The sequence below is a fragment of the Gasterosteus aculeatus genome, chromosome 12, assembly GCF_964276395.1.
Source record: "Gasterosteus aculeatus chromosome 12, fGasAcu3.hap1.1, whole genome shotgun sequence".
NCBI lineage: Eukaryota > Metazoa > Chordata > Actinopteri > Perciformes > Gasterosteidae > Gasterosteus > Gasterosteus aculeatus.
The window spans coordinates 16,031,285-16,053,125 of record NC_135700.1 but is presented as its reverse complement, the minus strand read 5'-3'; the positions used below and the strand labels follow the sequence as shown (position 1 = coordinate 16,053,125).

Here is a 21,841-nt window from a genome sequence, read left to right as displayed (position 1 = left end):
AAATAGAGAAATCACCTTTGAGTTTATTATAAAAAAATTGATTGTACAGATTTATTCAAACTATGTTGTTAACATTATGCTGCATACTGCTCGGTAGGCTGCTTCACAGTGCATCATCTTGAAACGGGAAAGAAAAACTGGATCAAGATCCATGTCAACACAGAGACACACTGCATCACTGGTCAGTTTCTGTACATCTTTCACAGAAAGAATCAAGTGATAATCAAAAAACAGATGATTTCATTTAAATGTTTGGGAATCATTGGGTTCCTTAAGAAGAAGAAATCTATCTCTAAGAATGACAGAATGATCTTTTGAGTGTAAACTGTGTGTATGAACTGTGTGTTTTGGGCAAGTTGACATGTGTTTATGTGTTTGACAATGAAGACAGTACTCGAGCGATGCGCTTCACTACAAAGATCAGGTGACATTCGTCTAAATAGTTATGCATCGTATTTTTACATCAGCGTGCGACAAACGCATCTTTTTTTGTTAAAACAATTTACACTGGTCTCCCCAACGGCAAATTAACACGAGTTCAGAAGGGCAACTCCCGACTAGTTCTTTTAGCTAAAGTAAATCAGAGTACACATCTGTCTTTTTTATCCAATATAGGACACATCAAATATCCATTTTAAATTCTCTCATTTTAAACTCTGATTTGGGCAATTTTTCAGATGACTTCTTAAATTTGGAAAGATTTTAAACATTTGAAAATAAGACACGTTATGCAAATGAAACAGCCAGGCTTCCATCTCACATAAATGCAGTAAAGTAGATATTATATTATTATTTTATTTAATAAATAGAAACAAATGAAAAAAATCAATAACAAAAATAGACGTGTTAGTGAAGACAAAAACTGTCAGTGTTTGAAGATGCTGCATTTATAATGTTAAATTAGATCACTGATTAGTTCTGTAGATAAAAGTTTACTAATCTGAATAGCAAGAACTCCACAAAACTGTAAAAATATGACCATAGGTCCGATATGCTCTTCTACAGTAATTGCATTGATAAATAATTATATGTAATAACATACATGCTGGGTCACTTTTATTCTACATTCTAGCATTTTCACTGGGAGTCACTTGCATTGACCTGCATCCATCTTGTGCTTCTTCAAGGAGCATGAGGAAATGTGCCACAGCCACATCTTTCACAGTAGCACAGTTAGAAGACCAACACACATTTAACTGGACCTGCAAAGAAGTTTGCCTTAGAATGTCATTGCATACAGTAGCTGTGATCTATTTGCTTGTTCTGGTCGGCTTTTATTCTATGTAATGTTGTGTCGTGCTATGTTAGGTGTTTTTTAAGTGCTGTATTGTACTTGGAAAGATTTACACCTGCATATCTGCGCCAAGTGAAACCAAGGCTAACTATCTCCTCTAACTATTTGGTGTATATACTATTGCATATGGAGTCAAATGTATAATTTGCTTACTTAAAATGAGAGATGCACCAACAGGTTTGAGATTCTAAAAGCTGAAAGGTACATGTCATCTATGTTTTATTATTGATTTTTGATTGTTGTCTGGCAGAGAATCTGGTGGTGTAATATATCTGTGTTGTTATCTGATTTGTATGGTGAGTCCTTACATTTCAGTGGAATTAAACCAATATTTAGGTAAACTTTTCGGGGTTGACTATTTTAAAATAGGCTTTTTCAAGGTGATACGAGAAGGGATGACCAAATATTGATCCCAGGTTCAGTGCAGTGTGACTCAGTGCACTTTAAAATGAATGATATATGACTGTTTCACTGTGTTGAGCAATCTGTCAGTTAGCTGTTTGTTCGCTAGTGCACTTTATGCTTAATATTTTTGAACTTTTTTAATATTTTAAATTTTTAACTCTAACTTTATTCTCTTGTTTTATACTAACCCATAGCCTTATTCTACTAACCCATTGCATTAGCATTTCATTTTACTTTATTTTATCACTTGTGAACTGCTGTCTTGTTGTCTATTGTTACACTGTCTACTGCCACGCACCAACCGCCAAGACAAATTCCTGGTACGTTTGACATATTTTGGCAATAAATGTTTCCTGATTCCTGAGCTAGTTAGTGTTGAAATTCAGCAGCGATTTCTTCATAAAAAGAAATTGTTGGGCTTATTTTTTATGAACCGTGAACTCCGTAACAACATCTGTGTGCGCTCTGTTCACTGATGCTGTTCAAGGTGGTTTGTCTCTGAATCAGTAGTCGCAGTATCGTATCTGAAGTCTCTGATCCTTGAGTGAGCTGGCGGTTCAGTCATTTATCAGAAAAGGTTCTTTGATTTTAAAATGACCAACAGCTTCACTCTGAAACTGGGCTGTCGCCTTCACGGTAAGTCAGGAACCCTCCGGCCCGAGCCTCGCACGCAGCGTTCTCAATAACACATTTTCTCAGCGTGTCTCAAGTGTCACTGGGTCTTCTTGCTGTTTGGTGCCGTCAGGAATTTGTTCGCGCCAGTAGTTGACCTGCTCGAACGTGTCAGCGCACTGGACGTCTGCTTCCCCTTCTAGATCCAGGACCGGGAAGTCGTGGTCAACCATCTCGCACAGACGCCCGAAGCTGAGAGGGAGATGATTTCAGACTTTAAGCATAATTGAGACGTCAAATCCGTAAACACATGGATCCAGAGTCAGATCACATGCGAAAGAGACAATATAGCTTACGAAGAGATATTGGTTTTGGCATGCTCCTGTATCAGCTCTCCCTTGGGATTGACAGTGAAAATCCGGTTCAGAGGAACGCCCACCTCCTTATAGGAATACACATCCTGAAATCACACATTAAACAATCAGCACGACTACTGAACAAGAAGTACCAACCAAATGATGAGAAAGTACACGCTTTTGTACATGTTCACGTGCAGCCGTCTCACCGTCGCTCTGTTGCCGAAAGCAGCATAGAAAGGCTCCGTGTTGGGGAAGAACAGCTGCTTTATGTCTGAGAGACATTCAATCTTAAACTTCTCCGGTTTCTTCTCAATCACCTCCCTGAACAACATAACAGGAAATAGAACAAACATGAGCTCCACTGGAAAAAGGTTTTCCTTGATTAATACCAAATTCGTACTACTTCAGAGTAGCATTTCGTATTGGGCGTGTGTAGCTGACCTGTGTAAGGCAGAGAAAAGGCTGCTGGGACTGAGCAGCACCGGGCCTATTGGCAGCATGGTCCCCCTCTCGTTGACCCAGTGCAGATATCCTCGTGTCATGTCGGCCATGCCAATGGCCCTCGCTGAGCAGTACATGAATTTATACCCATTCCTGTGACACCAGACAGTGCTTGTGCTTAAATGTGCAGCCAGATTCCATTTGTAGACTAATGATAAGACTAAATGATTCAACTTAAGAATTTTTTTATGATTGCAAATTAAAAAGTATGACTCACAGGCTGACTTTGTGGTAGAGCCGTGCAATGCCCTGGTGGGTCCAGTCTTTGCCCAGTGTGGGCAGGATGTGACCCAGGGTGTCTGACCTACAGCGGGACAAAATAAAAGCTGCATCACACAATAAACACAGATACACTTAAAGAGGCAAACCACCCACCCTGAATCGGCCTTACCTGGTAATGGTGCCATCTATATCCGAGATGACTATCTTGTCATCCCAGCTCCAAAGATAGATGGTGCCGTGGCAACGACAGGTGCCCTGATACTGAGTGGTCACACTGAACACCACGTCATTAGGACCTTCCTTCAGCTGCAGGCTGGCCTGTAAACACACAACAGATTCACTCCAGTGCAGTGATAGATACCGTGATCCATAAAGCCACACCTTTCCGTCCATTGCAACCCTTTTGTGATTGAAAGTGATTGGTCCAAGGGCAGACAACATATCCATGCTTGTTGTATAAGTAACAAGACACTTTGTCTGCATTTGTGTCTTGCTCTGTCATTAAATGAAATATGCAAAAGCTGCCTTATCAACTGACTTATCGGCATGTTTTATTCTCATCAGGGTCAATAAAACCAGCAGCAGTAATACATACCAGTTGCTCCGAGGTTAGCCGAAGCGTCTTCTTAAAACAGACGCTGCCAGAACTCCCAGGAAGCTCTGATTGGCAGGATCCTGACGCCTGAATGGATGATGCGTGGTCCTCATCACTGGAGGATGACTCGTCCTTCATCCTGAAAAAGGGCAACCAACTTGGTGGGACTTTGAAAACGGAAGCAAATTAGGGGCGACGAGAGGGAATTGTTTTGTTTTAAAAGAGAAAAAAGAAAATGAGAAGTTACCTGTTTCCTGCGGGCAGAGCGAGTGAGCTCTCTCCACTGTCTCCACCCGCTTCAGTCACTGATTCCTGAGGTGCACAAATGTCAAAGTTCAAAACTGGTTTAATCAACCGAAACATTGTTTGGCGTGTTATTGTGAGTCTAGAAACCTTTGCCTTCATTTGACCTATTTGACACTATTTATAGTGTAAACTGTAAAAGGGCTTCATACAAAGCTCACTTATAAAATGTGTATATCTGCACTTACTGATTTGGAGTCGCTATTCCGGCTCCTCCATGAGAACCACCAGCGTCCTCCTTTCTTTGGCATCTTCTCCTTCATGATGTTCTCCACTGAAGCCTGCAGACAACCATGCACATACAAACTGACTGAAAATGCAACTCAAAACTGATATAAAAATAACTCAAAACAAAGTGATGCACAAAACACAAGTAAATCCTTAATCAAATGACGGGAAAGCACAAAAAAAGTACGATCATGTAGAAAAACCACACAAAACTCCAACTAAATATGCAAAATGAAGATGTGTACAGGTGGATTTTAAATGATACACAAACAAAAAGAGAAAAGGTTGCAAAGTAAAACCTTAAGGGGAGGGAGTGAATGCTGGGACTGGAGCAGTAGGGAAAGCACACAGACAGGAGAGAGAGACATGGTGGCCAGTGGTGAACACTGATGGCGAAAAAACAAACAGTCAAAGACACGGCGTGACGCTCGAGTAAAGCAAGAAAACATCGTACAGGCTGCGAGGCGCCGGAGCCAAACAGACCGGGGAGGCAGTATGAGAAGAGGCCGAAAGCAGAAAACACGTAGCTCAGACACCAACACTTGGTACACACAAAGATTGCATGGATGTTGGGACACAGAAAAAATAAGGCGGGGGATAAACACATGATATTATTAGTATCAATAACAATACTGTCAGCTTTGTCCACTGCGAATAATCAAATTGAATTTTTACAATAACTAAAAATGTTTTATTACTTTGCGAGCCAGAAACAAATGTGAACACACATAGAATCTGATTGGCCTTTCATGAAATTAAGAGAGGACACTCGCAGTTGACAAAACTGTGACACGTCGGATTAGAGACAATTAATACTAATTAATAATTGCAAAATGCTGGCAGTAAAGTGAGAAAGTGTTGGGGGAAGTTGTGCAATACACCACCACAGCACCACACACAAATGAATTATAAAATTAAAGTAATCATATAATATAATATCGTTGCCTAGAAACTCCAAATATTCATTCTATACGGTACAGATTTACGTTAGGACAGGAATGTGTAGTCCCTGGTGTTTTTATTTGAATTCCACAATAAAAAGCAAAGAGGGCTTACTGTGCATCATTACAATTTGAGGCATTTGTACTTCACTTGATTTTTTCAACGTCACACAACAGCAATTTTAAGTGCTATTAATTCAAATTAAGTGAGAAATAATGTAGCCTAGTGTATTTATCTGAGAGCTGTAGTGAGTGCATTTTATAGATTACAAAGTAATGCAGCAGTAACAATCATGAAGTAATATAATACACTGTGTTATACGTTTGATACAAGTTCATTTTGATGATATAACTGTATATACCTTTATTTAAATAAATACCGAATCCATAAACTCATGTTATAAAACATAAAGGAAACAAATGAATGTGAATATCTACGTATTACTGCGTCGGTCTTACCTGTGGCAGCGGCTTCTGATAGACCTGCATGGCCAACATGACAGGAGCCGCTGTGCTCCAGTTGTAGTACCTACAAAAGATAAGAGAGGGCGCTATGAGCGCTGTTTTACACCTCAGTTCTTTCTGACGAAAGACACCTGTCGTACACATAAATACATATGTCCTCTCCGGTCTTTGTGCTAAAAATGCTCCCCAGCTGCCATCGCTAACTTCTCATTTAAAGTAAACATAAGACAGATGTATTTTATGTATTTCAGGCAAGAAATCAAACAAGCGGATTGCCCCAAATGAGTAACTATTCCGTTTAGCTCAATAGGTATTGCCAGTTCTAATGTGAACGGCACTTAAGTAGTGAGTAGCTATAGTGTAGCTGTACATACTTGCTTCCTATCTTGACCACCAGGTTAGGGTCGTCGATTATAGAAGGATTTTCAGAGAACTTCTGGAAGGAAATTGCCCTTTCCTGGAACTGCTCTGTGACGTTAAATACACACAAACACAGTGCATATGAAGGCAAGAAGATTCACAGGTTGATGGACGCCATTGATCACGAGGACAGAGCAGAACTTGAACCTTATTTTTTGTGCATTCCTTTTCCCCACCTCTTGTTATCTCGCTGTTGTCAGTGAGTCCTCCGCACAGAGATATGGCCACGTGAGGCAGGTCCCCGACCTGGTCGGACAGACTGTCCACGCCGCTGTCCACCCCGCTGCTGCCCACCGACTGTGGGGACTGATTGGCACTGCGCACTCCCATCACCATCATCAGCTCGGAGTCCCCTCTCATTGAGCTGCTGCCTCCGTCACTGAGGAAAGAGGGAAACACACATACATGTTTGAAAATAATGGTTGTGACGTATAGGTCAATTAAACACCAGCCTGCAGGGACGTTAAATACACTGTCAGTTTTGTAAAGTAGCTTTAAACAGCTCACCGCGGCCACCAAAACTATTTCACTGTAATAATTAATGTTGAGAATACAAATCTCTAAAAACTCTGATTATTTCTAAATGTAGGACTTGAAGTAGCTCAGCATATTTGTGTGTATCTTCATGGATCCTGCACTTTTTTTCTCGTACGTAAAATAGATGATGTAATGTAATATAATGCATACAGTCAAAAAAGGGAGAATTACAGCACACGAAAGATCTTTATGAAGTAGGCACGTGTATTTGAATGGAATATACTTAACAAATGAAAGCATGCACACATTTATACATGCAAATGTAGCTTACGGAACCTTTTGGGGAAGTACAGAGCAGCTACTTCAGGCTCCAGCTCTGTAAGGTCGTCCAGGTACACGCCATCAGAACCAAGGTGTTGGCTTCTCTTTTCTAATAAAGGATGACATTACACATAGCCAGTTGTATTAGTATGATAATGAAGCATATATAATATATATATATACATATATATTTTTTTTTTGTGTTCTCACTGTCCTGCATTACTCCATGCAGCTTTTGCCTCAGACACCGACCCATACACAAATAACACCCCCAGCCAAACATTTTACATTGGCAGAATATGTGCATAAAACTAACATTACAAACAGACTTTTGGCATCCCAAATTCCATGAGCACTTATACCTTTCCTCTTGGACGGAGAATCTGTACTTCTAATGGGACTTCCTCTATTCTCAAATTCATCACGACGATCAAGGAGAATCCTGGGAGACACTGAGCAGGCTGTGAAGCCCTCCATCTCTGGACACGATGGCCCGAAACTTTCCACCTCGCTCACTTCAGCAAGAAAACAGAGTTTAGAATCAATTAAAACCAGCTGATGGGTCACCAAAATACACCGATAACGTGAGGATAACGTGATCCTCTTTTAAATTTGGATCCTGCAGTTCAATCATTCTTTTGTTCCCTAATCGAATTAGGCAGTTCAGGTTATTCATGATTCAACCAGGTAAATGCTAACAAGCAACAAGCAACAACTCTAGAGTTAGACACAAAGATGTTACCAACAGAATAAATTAACCTAAATATTTTAGGCTATAATATGATTCTGTTGAATTTTAGGGAATACTTCTCACAATAAAGCTACAATGCTCACCTTCAGCCGTGTCCACAGTCTTGGTGGGGTCAGTGTCCTCGGCCCCACCAGCAGCAGTCTCCCCTGGCTGGGGGGCATGGAGGGTGAAGGAGGGAGTCTCCGTGTCACTGATCGCTCTGAAATGAGTGTCGGCAGACACTGGGATGGAGACCGCTACGGCCGGGTCCTTCTTCTGGAGGGAAGTCAAGAAGGAGGGCTGGGAAAGAGAAAGAGATCAGACTTGTCACCCAATATTTTTGTCTTCTGTGGAAATATGTTTCTACCCTAACCCTACGTGTAGTTTTTCATTTACGGAAATACACTTGTAGCGGCGTTCCTTCCGTCGCGAACATTATTAAGCCGCAATTGAGCTGCAGACACACCATGTTAAAAAACATATTCTGTCCCCCGTTTGAAAAACTGTGCCCTCGTGCCTAATCAGCCCATCTAAGGTGCACCTGCTGTAAACATGACGTCAATATGAGAAAAGAAAAGAAAGGGGGCGTCATGCCAAAGTATATATCCACTTCGGGCTCTTACAACACTTATTTACATATTTTAGAAGATTGATACCACTCATAGTAAATATGTGGCTAGAGCCAGCAACCTGAAATAGGAATTTCTGTCCCTTGTTAACAAATTCCACTGAACAGAAACTCTAAGTTCACTTATGAACACATTATATTTCATTTCTTTGAAACATGGCATACAAACTTGCAGAAAAAACTTCATGCTAAGCTAATTCACTTAAAATGTGTGTATCTGCGTGTGTGTGTAAAAACCTGAGCAGCTTGTGGAAGTTCCCCCCAAGTCCACAACATCTCAGGGTTGTCTTTGCTCTGATTGGTCAGCTCTGAGTCGCTCTTTGGTGTTGAAGACCTAGAATTTTCATGGCTGCTGGGAAAGTGAAAGACACTTAATTATATCCATTTTTACTCTTTTTTTTTGGACAGATAACGTACCTTTGAAATACATGATGAATATATAAATATATATAAATGAATATCTAAACAAATATAACTATACAGTACATCCTAAACAATGCAAATTTTATAATTTCAAAATGTCAAAATCCACATTTTTCTTTCATCAAGTACTTTGCAGCATTAAGTGAGGGACAAATTGTAGATGATACCTAAGAGGAGTGGAAAAGTGAGAAGTCGTCTGCGGACAAGAGATGGACAGACCACAGGTTGGAGGGATTGAGAGAGTTTCCTTAATCATCTGACTAAAGAAAGATAGAAAGACACAGAAAGACACGGAACAAATGAGTAGACAGAAAGAGGGAGTGAGGAACAGTAAATAATCATTATGTACTAAAATATATTAAATGCTTTGTACAAGATAAATGGAACATAACAAAGGAAATAGGGGATAGGAAGAGTTAATGAAACAGTTACGTGTGAGAGTTTAGTTGATTTGTGTCAAAGGAATACCTCTGTGAACAGATCCAATCAGGGCTGTGGTTTGTATTTGTGTTGGCTATCGACCCCTGATCTCCATACGCAGGTCTGAAGACAAACACACGCACGCAGGGAGATGTCACCTCTATGCAAACGCACATTACTTCACAGCCTGTGCATCAAGTCTAAAAAGTCAAACAAGCAGCTTTGTTTATGCTCATGAAAATGTTCAGAAGAACTGTGTGTTTATCTTTTTCTTACTTTGGAACTTTGTATCCACACATTTTTGCAGTCTGTAATTTTCAAACGCTAACATGTGGTTCAAATTCTTAAACAAAGAGCCATTGAACAACTGGCTGGTTTTCAAAGGGATGCACACACAATCACCAACGCAAACTTGCATAAGAATGTTGACATGCACATTACAGTAATTCTCATCTACGTGAATTGTTCATAATCATTTAATTTGAGCCATCAACATGATTCATTATAATATCTTGCACACCATCAACAACAACAACATATCAACAATACGAACTAAACTATCTGTCACTTGTACTCACACATACACACCTGTTGTCCCCCTCTCTCTCCTCATCCGAGCTCAAGTCAATAGTGAACATGTCCTGATCCTCAGAGAACTCCTCCCCGCTCTCCTCTCTCCTCCTTCCTCCTCCCCCCCCGCCTGCCTCTGGCCTCTTCTTCCTCCTCTTCCTCCTCTTCTTGATAATCCCTCCATCACTCGGCTGCTGTCCCGGGCTCTGGATGGGGATTGAGCTGCAGGGGATGGCATCTATATGACGTGATACAGTGGCAGGTAAACTGTTAGGAAAGCACAAACACACAAACACACACACACGTTTTCACATGTTCCCAAATTTCCTCTCTTTTAAACAGGGCCTACCATGGTGACGAGAACTGCGCCTGCCCAACTGGGACTCCATTAACTCTGCCCCCGTTGACATGATGGGTGATGTTGCTAGGTAGGACGGAACTATTTCCTGTCAACATAGAAACGAGACGTCGTCATTCAAGGTCATTGGTCATAAGGCATAATTCACTTCCTGGTCAAGATGCAATTAACTGCATTTCATGTGAAATAATTAAAATCTGCAATGTGGGAAAAAGTAGAAAATAAAGAGTCTAAAGCAGCAGCTAGGCAAATAGAGACGCACGCGGATACAGAGAGGGAAAGATGCAGACTGACACGTGCCTGCCACACAACTCAATTAATTTTGAGTGGTGAGAGAAGGGGCTCAAGGTGGGCACTTTTCCAGGTCATCTGCGCTGAGCATATATTTAAATGATTTTAGATGCTTCATTCTCAATCTTAACTACTTTACATAACTTACTTTCAAAGCGAGACAAAAAAACAATAATAATTAAATTTGTTAAGCTGAGCCGCAATACATTTCTTAATACTTCTCCTTACCCTGCAAAAAAAGACAAAACGGTTTAATGACTTTTAATCATTAAATAGAGGCTTTCAATGTAACCACATTGAGATAAATGACATCATGGGGATTTGTTACCAAACATATTCAGAGATTCCTGATGTTCCAGCCTATAGAGGAAGTCTCCTGGGCGGGATTAACTACACAAGCCGCAACATGTCCTCAGAGAGAGTAGAGGGAAATGTGTACTGGAGGAGGGACAGCAGATTTGGCTCGATGCCAAATAGTTCCCTAAAAATGTTGTTGATCTTTTTCCATTCAAAACGGAGCTGTTTGCCTGTTTCAGCCCAGTCCGCGTGCAGCTGAAAGCAGGGAAAGTGACTTTGGCGTAGCTATAAATATCCTTCTGCTAGTTTTCCACTGTGCGGAGAGAACGTTAGGAGAAGGATTTTGACCGAGGGCCTGGACAGTGAGACGGACGTGTTTTAGAGAATTTACAAATAATTCTCAGCGTTTCTTTGAATTCGATAAACTCTAAAATGCATTCAATTAACATACTTTGTTTTCCCATCCATTGAGAACTGAGGCTTTATAATATTCTTGTAGGAAAAAAAGTGCACCCACGACTGTTGGAGAAACTCTCCCAATCAGACAGTAAATCATCAAAGAAGGATTAGTGCAATCTATTTCTTCAGATTAAGAACTAGATCCTTTCAGATTAAGAAATATTCCTCTTAACTCCGAACTGTGAATTGTAGCCAACTCTGTTCCTGCTCACCACTGATACATTTTTCCTTCCTTCCCCGTCGTGCCCCTGATCCTCCAACTTCCCATGAAGCCTCGCATCCATGCAACATGATCTATTGCCACTGAATAGAAAGCAATTTCGCTGCATGGGGCTTTTGTATTGTTTTGAGAAGTTACCCAAATCCTCTATGATTCTACTTTAACTGATAACTCATACTTTGAAAATTGGAGTAAAAAAAAGTGTCCGAAGACAGCACAAATTTCCAAATGGTCCTTCACCATGTGTCCTTTGGTAAAGACATCAATCTTGCTGCCAGTATCAGTTTCTTCATCTGATCACATCATTTGATCTGCTTTTGAACGTTTCAATTTTTGAATTAGTTGACTTTGTCTCTTTTCTGTCTCTCCTTTCCATCCCTACACTTCCTCCTTATCGTTTACTTGTCCCACTGTACTGTGTTGCTTACAGTAGAATGAATTTGTTGCACCAAACCTGCACTAGTTCTGCAGGTTTTTAAAGGATCAAGCTTATTTGCTTATGGAATACATCGAAACATGCAATTTGTGGCATCCTGACAAATTCAATTATTAGTGCTGCAAAGCAGCATAAATTGCTGTAGCATTTGATATTTCAAACTGGATTTGCTAGTTCATATATAATTTTTAAGCTTTCAAAGTATAAACACACTTAAATCAAACCAGGCCATTGTAAATTGTAGCCTATAGGCTGCTGTTGACAATGACTAAGAATATGAATCCCAAGAGACGCTCTCATTTACTTATAATGGTTCCATTAAGGTGATGTTGATTTACAGAAACGTGTGGTTTTGCATTTCTGTACAACTCTAACTTTATTTTGTAAAATAAAACAATTTATCGCCAATCGCCAAACTAATCCTGTATGACTATTAAAAGAGTTTGAAGTATAGAGCAGCCGTTTCCTAGAACTGCTGCTCGAGGTCTCATGTTGCATTGCGGACTACTGGAGAAGAGGGGCTCAAGTCTCACCAGCAGACCTGAGATAATGACAACGACGTGTATCTGTAGCAATCCAACCGAGCACTTTCTAGTGTTTTTTATTTTTACCCCACCGGCACATTAGATCTTTGTATTGCTGAGTTATGATCCAACCTAGATTTGCTTGTGTTAACTGAGAGCAATGACTCACCATTGGGTTCTCAGCCTCTTCAACGAAGAAGGCCTCTCCGTTCTCCCCCAGCTTCATGTGCAAACTCACTGGCTCTCCGTTAATTTCTATGTCCACCTGCAGAAGAGGATAACAGTTCTTAAAATGTACGTGTTTTTAATCTGAATGACACTGTCGATTTAGGATTCTGAGTCAACATATTCAGTCATGTGTATTGTCTGTCTTATCATAGAAATTACTGTATTTTTGTGTGTGTGCCACTTTTAAATTACCCATAAATATGTAAAAATGCTTGCATTAATAATGCAGCATTGTAATGTACTACTGTTGGATTTTCAGCTATTACAACATGGTTTCTGGCTTTATGAAAAACATTACTGGGTTACACATACAAAGTTAATCCGGATTTTTCCTGTTATGTGTACATTTGTAATAACAAGCATATCTACATATTTGAATGCCAAATACTTTGCCTGTAAAACTTATTTTTTCATCTCCCTGTGCTTTCATGCTGTTGTTACAATAGAAGCGGGAGCAACGGCCTCTGACAAAACTACACCGTACGTGTGCGATTGAAAAGAAAAAGAAGAGTCAAAGTGTGAGCGAGGCAGCAAACCATAATCTCACCACTTTCTCACGAGAGCGCAGGACACCCATCTTGCCGAAGCGTACGTGGAAGGGGGAGCAATGCAGGGAGCCGTCGGGCTGCCGGACCACGATGACGTCTATGCATCCGGACAGCGTCGCAGGGTTCAGTCCCCTGTAAAGCTCCTTGACCTGCACAAATACCTGGCCCGCCAACTGACCCACGTAGTTCATGGTCTCTAACTGGAGACAGATCGGGAAGGAAAGAGGAAGGTGGAGTTTAGCTTGATTTCATTTCCCAAAAGACGACTTTACTTTATTTTTGTTACCATTAAATAAGGTTTTATCTACATTTGCATGGCACGCAGCACACTCAGACAGGGCAAATCCCCCCCAGTGGACCTGTTAACTGTCAGGGATCAAACTCTTGACAGATGAGATGTTTGTGTACGGCCTTCCTGCCACATTGAAATACATTATTGATCCACTGGGTCCAATGAGTGCCCACACATGCCGGCTGAGCAGTCTTCGTGGTCTTCGTCATAAACAATGACTTTATTCTTCTGCCGTTGCTCAGCGTGTTGTTTTTTCAATTTGTACGTGGGTGCGTGGATGTGAAAACATTCAGCTTTTCCGTAGAAAAAAAAAAGAAGCTGGTTTGTATATTTTTGGAATGCAAATGCCCTCCATCTGGGACGAGAGTAATCATATGTTTCTGTGCCAGTCTCTGATCCAGAGCCTCTAATGCTCTTTCTAGAATGCCAAACACGGCCCGGAGAGGCAGGGAAACACATTCACTGGGCTGTGAGATGAGTGGTTGTTGATTTTGTGTTCAGAGAGAGTAAATAATAAGAAAATATATTTCCAGGAGAAGTCATTAGTATCATTTAAAATAAATGAATAAATAAGTAGATATTTCATTCTTTTATACAAATACTTGAACAAAGGTAATCTGTAATTATGTACAATGCACATGTCAGACTACATTCTACACCAGCTTATTAGTGCATTTATGACATCGATGAGCGCATGTGTCAAACTGATTCATTTTTTGTACATTGCAGCAGAAAGAGAGGACTGAAAAGGTAAGAGAAAAATATTGCATTTCTAAAGGAAAGGAGAAAAAACAAACAACGACGGAGCGTTCTGGAGAAATGGGTGGTTAGTACATTTTAAGAGGAAACTTTGAATAACGGATAAATGTATAAACACACACACACACAGGCACAAAATATTTTATCACAAAACTAACTGTCTGTCCCTTTTTATATCCACCTGCCAACTGTTTGTGCTGTCCCAAGATACACCCCCCCCAACATACCCACACATTATCACAGCGTGCCCGTGGGATCGATGGCTCTATATTTTGGCAGACCATGTGAGAACACTAACATGAAGAGAGTGATATATTAACGCCCATCAATTATTGTTAATCTCAGAATGAGCCTCTTTGCCTCTAATGACCCAGCATTATTCTGTTGCACTCCAGATCCGAGGGAGGGTGCACTTAATCTTAACATCAGCTAAGACTAGTTCAGACCTGTTCGCTACAGCTACACAACACACTACCACACTGTGATTTAACCGATGTGTCCAGACTGAGCTTCATGCTACTTCTGCTTACATCATATCAATGTATATATAAATGTATTTACCGTGTACATAAACGTGAATCAATCTCATGTACCTAAAAATAAACAATTAAAATAATTAATAAATATATATAGTCATATAGTCATATATAGCTTTGCTTTTTCCAGTTAAATAAGCCCCAATGAAACTGTTAAGACTGAGATGCGTCTATTATCCACTGCAACAATGCTGCTTGTTGAATGTAAAATGCAGTTACCACTGTTTGCTGTTTTGTCACTTGGGCCCATTGTGTCCTTATTCACTTTGACATATGGCCCTATAACTCAGAGTGGGACTTTTTAGAAGCGACTGCATAACTTTTTGACCCCTCTGTCCTTTTTTTTATTTGTCTCACAAACACACATGCACGTCAAAACACATTAATAGCCATGCCACAAATCTGATATCACTGTCAACATAGACCACGTGCAAACCGATGGGTCCCTTAACACACACTCACACACACACACACACACACACACACACACACACACACACACACACACACACACAAACACACACACACACACACACACACACACACACACACACACACACACACACACACACACACACACACACATCGGCTGAGCCTTGCCCAGTCCTCCAGCCAATCACGATGCTACTCCATTATATAATACCCAATCACGAGACAATGCACAGGCTCCCTCAATGTAATGCGGTACCATTTCAGTATTGTATTACAACCATAAAGGCAACTTCTGCTGTTATTTCTGAGACATGAGAGCAACAACACTCAAACCCCACAAACTGTTCTTTAGTGTCACTCACTACAGCACAGACAGTGAAGCATCACATAAACAGAGAGGCGGACGGAGGTGACAGAACAGCTAAAGGATTTACAGACAGATCATGTGAACATGTATACAATCACATGTATGAAATGGCTCTGGAGCAGCTGTTAGATACTTTTGTTGTGACTGACACAACAACCAAATCACTTCAAGGGCAATCGAAGATCTGTATTATATTGTATTTAGGTTTGACCGTATCCTCAATAGGCAACATACTTAGATGGACGTGTGTTTTTGTTGACATGAAAACGCCTGTTTTGAAGCTGAATGAATGGTAGATAGCTCTCAGGTTGTGATTGTAGAATCATGCAGGCCACATGTAAACATCTGCACACGGGGTGAGGCGCTGCAGTCTGCACCGGAGCGTCATTCAAACAGCCGCACATTGTTCAATGGGCAATCGACGCGCAAGCCAACACTTACAAATACCGAATATATAGACTATTACGATGTTTAATATGCAACTAACGGCCGGCTTCCGTACGATCCAGCAATACTACTTACATGAATTATCGATTTCGCGTTTCGCTCCGAAACCTTTGCGCCAAACAAACGTTCCACCAACACGTCCTCCCGTGTGTTAGTCCGTTACGCCATCGGATGGAAACATGGTCGGTGACGCGTTTCTCAAGTCTAATATTGACATCTCCTCCACTCGAGGCTGCTTCGCTATTTAAACCACCGATAGAATATTCCTCCCACACTGCCCCCGACCGACCGAACAGAGCGATCTGGTTGGCTGAGGCGGCGATGACGTAACACAATGTTGACAAAAAGATGTTACCTTTTTTTCTATTTATTTCTTCTATTTATCAAGCTTAAGTATGATTGTAAGCGATGTTATACTATTTCTGCATTTCCTAAACCTTGGCTGCAATCATTTTAACTTAAGTAATATATTACTGTCTATAAGGGTTATAAAACGGATTTACCGGTTGTCGTTATGACTTTGTTAATGGGTAATAAATAAATTATTCATATGTTATGGATCAACTCCAACCCCTCCTACACGACTAGTGTATGGTTACCATGTTGTGGCAGTGTTTATTTCTCAGTCAGCCACCTGGTTTGTTGTTTAAGCTTTAACCAACCACGACCCCTCACATGAATATTTGACCTCTACGTTTTTGGAAAAAAGCTCCAGAACATTTTGACCAAATGTTCATATCAACAACGTTCTAATATTTACACCTGTAGATCTGACCATTAAAATCCCCTTCATAATGAGTTATTATCATCATCATAATGGCAAACAACCATTGTTGTTTACTAATGACTTATTAACTCTTGGGGATAAAATATTCAACATCCAAAATAAATGTCAAGCTATTTCTTATTAACAATTTAGAACTGATTCGTAAGTATTTATATCAGATCAACTAATTATTAAGTAATACAAGTGGAGCAAACAAGAATAGCAATATGACATTCAAAAGACTGGCATCTGTAGTCGTGAAATTTCTCAGTCTCACTTTTCAAAATGTAAATCTGTACTGTTGCCCTGACACATTGAGGCCATGTGAATTGTTCATTATTCTTAGTAGGGTTTTATTGAAATAACAGAGTCCATTTAAGCGAATGAATAATGGTTAACTTAAACTGTTTGCTTAATAAATGTAGCAAGTCATGAAACGTGGAAATCAAATGTATCACAACAAAATACTGCAACATTTCACCAAAAACAGAAATTATTCAGGAACCGCCACGATTAAAAAGATTTTAGGGAATAAACTTGTTTGATAATGTTGGATGAGAAGATTGATTAGGCACTGGTTTTAAAGTGACATTGATCATATCATTTTATACTCAAGTGAAATATCAAACTGATTTAAGGAAAATTGATGTCTACCAAAACAAGGTTACAATGTTTTTATTTATGTATTAATATGAATCAAGGGTGGAGGATGAGTTCCAGTGTGTCTTTTTTCTGCAGCTGTTACTTCTGTATGTCTCTCCAGGAGGCAGCAGGGTGAACTATTCAGAGGCTCCTCAACGTTGCTCTTTAGGCGGGTGCCAACAATGTTCTGGGAGGTTTAATCACAACCCTCCCGTCCATAGTCGCACACCTCCTCTCCTCTCATCTCCTCAGTTTACAGTCATTCTTTCTTCTTTGTAAAAGCTGACGAGAACTTGTCTGTGCTCAATTTAACCGTCAATCAGTTTCATGGGGGAGGTCGTTTTGAAGGCTGAGCAAAAATCAGCCAACGCCATGGAGCACTTCATCAGAATGTGGGTGAGTGCCACAGGGCGGTCTTTTAAGGTCGTGGAACGGTGTTGGCTAACTCGACGAATGTGAGCACACTATGCTGGGACAGTGATACTTAAAAAAAAACATCGCTGTTGACATCAGTTAGCTCGATGGCTCTTAGTACATTATGTTATGAGGGCAAGCACTTTACTTTATCCACTCTTATTATTAATTTGATGCTCTTTAGAAAATTACAAGAAGGCTGCAGACTGATACCAATGCAATGACTGTAATAGTAAATAAAAAGAGGCAATGCAAATGTGTTTTTGTTGAAAAAGTAGACTGACGCAGAGAGGTAAGTTGCAGCAGAGAGCAATCACAAACACGAAATCAATAATGGAATAATTTCTAGCGTGTCAACGACATTTTCGATCTGCTAAAATAGGCATGCAAATGTTCTATTCTTATTCAACAGTTATGATGCTGCCAGGCCAAAATATACTCCTGAGCATAGTCTGAGCAGTAAAGCCAGCCATGTATTTTGGTGTTATGTAAAGGTTTAATGCATGACTGAAAATCAAAATCATTAAAGTTAGTTTAACTTGTATTGTACGTTGCTGACTTCTGTAATCAGATCATAGGGCGATTATGTAAGGCGCTGTTCCCTGACCTCAGTCGAGTCCGAACGCATAGTTCCCAGTTAGAGGAATAAAAAAGCTTGCCTGGCGGCGTCTCATTGCTTTTGTTGTTGTTGATGTTGCTCAATGATTCTGAGAACCATCGACGACCCCGTTACACTCCCAACATAGTAATGTGATACAACACTTCATACAACAATCACGCACAGCACACACAGTTACTCACTCAACATGTGAGCAGCAAAAGAAGTTGGAAAGACATTCAAGCAATGTGAGAAAAATGCATTTTTGGGTTCATGTGTGCGTGTGTGTTAATGTGTGAAAATCCAGTCACAACATGTAATAAAGTTCATGACTCTTTGGGTTCATTTCCGCTGCCAATCAACATTTGCATATACTGTTTGTGAGAAACAGCTGAACATTCACTTTGTAGCTGATCCACACACACACACACACACACACACTCAGCAGCAGGCAGCTGGAGTGGGAACAAGGAAACACGTGTTGGGTTTTCTAAGAACTGAGCCATTCAACAGGGAGCAACCAGTGGCCAACTAGAGGGGGAAAGGGGGGGGGGGGGCTGCACAGAGAGAATATGTAGAAGCAGAGAGAAAGAATTTGCAGAATGTTTTTGTTAGTGGGAATGGGTGAAGACAACGTTATAGAGGTGTGAGAGTGAAGAAAACCGATTTATTTACATGTGAAGGTGGATTTGCACCAATTAGGATTAAAGTAATCTATCATGGGTAAACAACTCAAAATATTTCTAGATGGATTAGAAAACTAGTTTAATATCTAACTAGAATAATTTGCTTTGCTAATATTAGATATTAATTAATTAATATATAATATTAATCTATTAATTTCCTTGATTACAGTTTATGTTTATGAACTGTACGTGTCCATATATGTGCATGTTAGCATGTCTGTCTGTTTTAGTTGGTGCATGTGTATGCGTGTGCTCTAAGATATATGTGTTATATACCCGGGTACTGCCAAGCGGGGTCGACTACAGTCGGACACGTGAGAGGAGAGAGAGAGAGAGAGAGAGAGAGAGAGAGAGAGAGAGAGAGAGAGAGAGTGAGAGACAGAGAGAGAGAGAGAGAGAGAGAGAGAGAGAGAGAGAGAGAGAGAGAGAGAGAGAGAGAGAGAAAAGGCGGTTTGCTGTTTCAGGGGTTGTCTGATCGCTCGCAGGAACTCTCGGGTGAGGAATGCATTCTTGTCATTGGAACACAAGGGGGAGTTAATGGAGGTGGGGGAGAGGGGAGGATGGGGCAGGGGGGAAGGGCTGTGTGAGCCAATCAGAAGGCTGCCTGAGCACCACTTCACCAGCAAACAATTGAACCCACTCCTAAAAGAGTCCCAACAGACATGCAAAAAAACATATACATAAAAACTACTTGGTTGAGTTTCCTATGTTTCCTTACTGTGCTGCCAGAACCCACAGAGCCGCTCACCACCTCTGCATTTTGGGACTGTTACGTAACAACCCTTTGTGGTGTAACATGCCTGTGTGGGCTTGAGGTCATGCGGGGAGAAGTGAGCTGTTGATCTAGCACATGGTTATGTTGTAAACACACGCACAGAATGGTCGGATGTTGACGTATCGTTTGATAACAGTCCTTTTAAAAATTAAGATTTTTATCTGTCAAGTTTCTTTGTAGCGCACACAGTCTGCAAAAGCACAATTCCACTGTTTTTTTCTGAAGTAGACATTCTAAATCAGAACTTCCAAGTCAAGGACTCAGCCTCTCTTTCTAGGAAAGCAACTGAAGGACCACTGACCAGGCAGGAGGGGCTCCCTCATCTCCTTCTCTCCCTCATCTCCTTCTCTCCCTCATGTCCTTCTCTCGCTCATGTCCTTCTCTCCCTCATGTCTTTCTGCATTTTGTACAGGCCTTTCAGTCCAATTAGTACTACTATGAATGACTGTTTTTTCTTTTATGTTTCAATCAATGTTCTTTTGTAGAACATAAAGCATTATGTTTGGATGTTTCTAATGGTTTTATGTGAAGCACTTTGAATCGCCTTGTTGTTGGAATAGTGCTATACAAATAGCATTGCCTTGCCCTACTACAGGTTATTCTAAGTAAGTTTGTGTTGCACTTTTTAGAACAACTCTCCTTTACATATGAAAGCGATTCCACCCTTTCTTTCAAACTTTCTATATAGCTGTTATTACGCCCAACTTAGCTCAAGATTCCGCCCCATACAGCTTGCTTCGAGATTCTCTTTCATCATCAATGTAGTCTTTCAAGAAACACTTTCTTAAATTAACAAATTGTAATAGAAACAAGGCACAAGTTTAGGTTTGTTACCAAGGACCAGCTGTTGAAGGGGCTGCCATCCTCTCTGTGTCTGCTGAAGTCCAGATCTTTTTCCTCCATGGCCCACGGCTCCATATCTCCACAGATGCAAACAGCAGTTTAAATTCCCTACCCTCCTAATTCTTATTTAATATTTGTATTGTCCAGGTGGTACTAAAGCTCCTCCGGGTGGTCCTGGTTGAGTCCTTAGACTCCTAAATGTGAGTAGTTGATGCTTGTGCGACATACTGACAGTGTAAATTTATCTGCGAGTGTGTTCTGCGAATGGAGTACTTGGAGGAAATGTGAGAGCGTTGAGAGCTGCTGGGGCTCTGCTGCTGCTTGCGGTGCCCTCTGACGCCACCGACGTGTCCAACCAACACCTGCATTTGAGCCAAACGACAAATCACTGCAGCATTCTGAATTACACATACATTATCATATATTATGCTATTCTACTGGTGTTTTATTTCTCCAGAATACTACGTTTGTACAGTCCTTTGAGTTCAACCTCCCCTTATCATTAACCCTAACCAGGGAGGGAGCGCTATCATTTCAGCGGGATGGAAGAGTATCAGGTGGGAGAAACTGACTTCAGCACAACTCCTGCTACACCCTCTCATATGCAGTGAAAGGGCTCACTGTTGTGGTCACACTGGGGTCTAGTACAATTAAGTTAGTTACTTTTGTCTAAAATCTAAAGCCGTTTTTGTCCAAGAGCAAGGCCAACCAGGAAGTCCTGATAATAAGGCTTCAGAGGGGGCATCTGGGGTCGGTAGTGTGGAGTCTAAGGACTTCAGATGCTCCATGTATAGTCTCAAATATCTTCACAACAGATCCTGCCTGCAGGATACAGCTTTCCATGACAGGCCAATATTTATGAGATTCCTCATAACTATCATAAAAATGTGCAAACACACACATTTAGGCAATAGGCTGCAGTACTTTTGTAGAGCGGTTCTTCATTATCGTTGTATTATGACGTTCAGAGTGAAGAATACAAGGGAGAAACAAACACACACAAAGGCAA

The 21,841-nt window shown here is 40.7% G+C and overlaps 1 protein-coding gene across 6 annotated transcripts; it reads right to left on the bottom strand.

The window, feature by feature from the left end:
• Positions 1 to 3: 3 nt before the first annotated feature.
• On the bottom strand, positions 4 to 21,033 carry lpin1a (lipin 1a). Of its 6 annotated transcripts, none has more exons than XM_078085604.1 (23): positions 20,824 to 21,033; positions 13,275 to 13,475; positions 12,669 to 12,764; positions 10,264 to 10,360; positions 9,933 to 10,152; positions 9,393 to 9,467; positions 9,092 to 9,184; positions 8,739 to 8,850; positions 7,978 to 8,173; positions 7,506 to 7,658; positions 7,159 to 7,252; positions 6,522 to 6,724; positions 6,300 to 6,393; positions 5,920 to 5,989; positions 4,480 to 4,572; positions 4,236 to 4,300; positions 3,989 to 4,127; positions 3,563 to 3,711; positions 3,389 to 3,475; positions 3,112 to 3,264; positions 2,877 to 2,991; positions 2,668 to 2,771; positions 4 to 2,563 (listed from the first exon to the last, which is right to left on the bottom strand). In XM_078085604.1, exons 1-23 carry the CDS (start codon positions 20,905 to 20,907, stop codon positions 2,395 to 2,397), a joined length of 2,862 nt encoding a protein of 953 aa, XP_077941730.1. In that variant the 5' UTR covers positions 20,908 to 21,033; the 3' UTR covers positions 4 to 2,394. The 6 variants fall into 6 exon arrangements, with proteins under 6 accessions (XP_077941730.1, XP_077941729.1, XP_077941732.1 ...); XM_078085603.1 differs by having other exon boundaries at positions 8,739 to 8,853; positions 20,824 to 21,029; XM_078085606.1 differs by lacking the exon at positions 20,824 to 21,033 and adding an exon at positions 16,184 to 16,352.
• Positions 21,034 to 21,841: the final 808 nt, after the last annotated feature.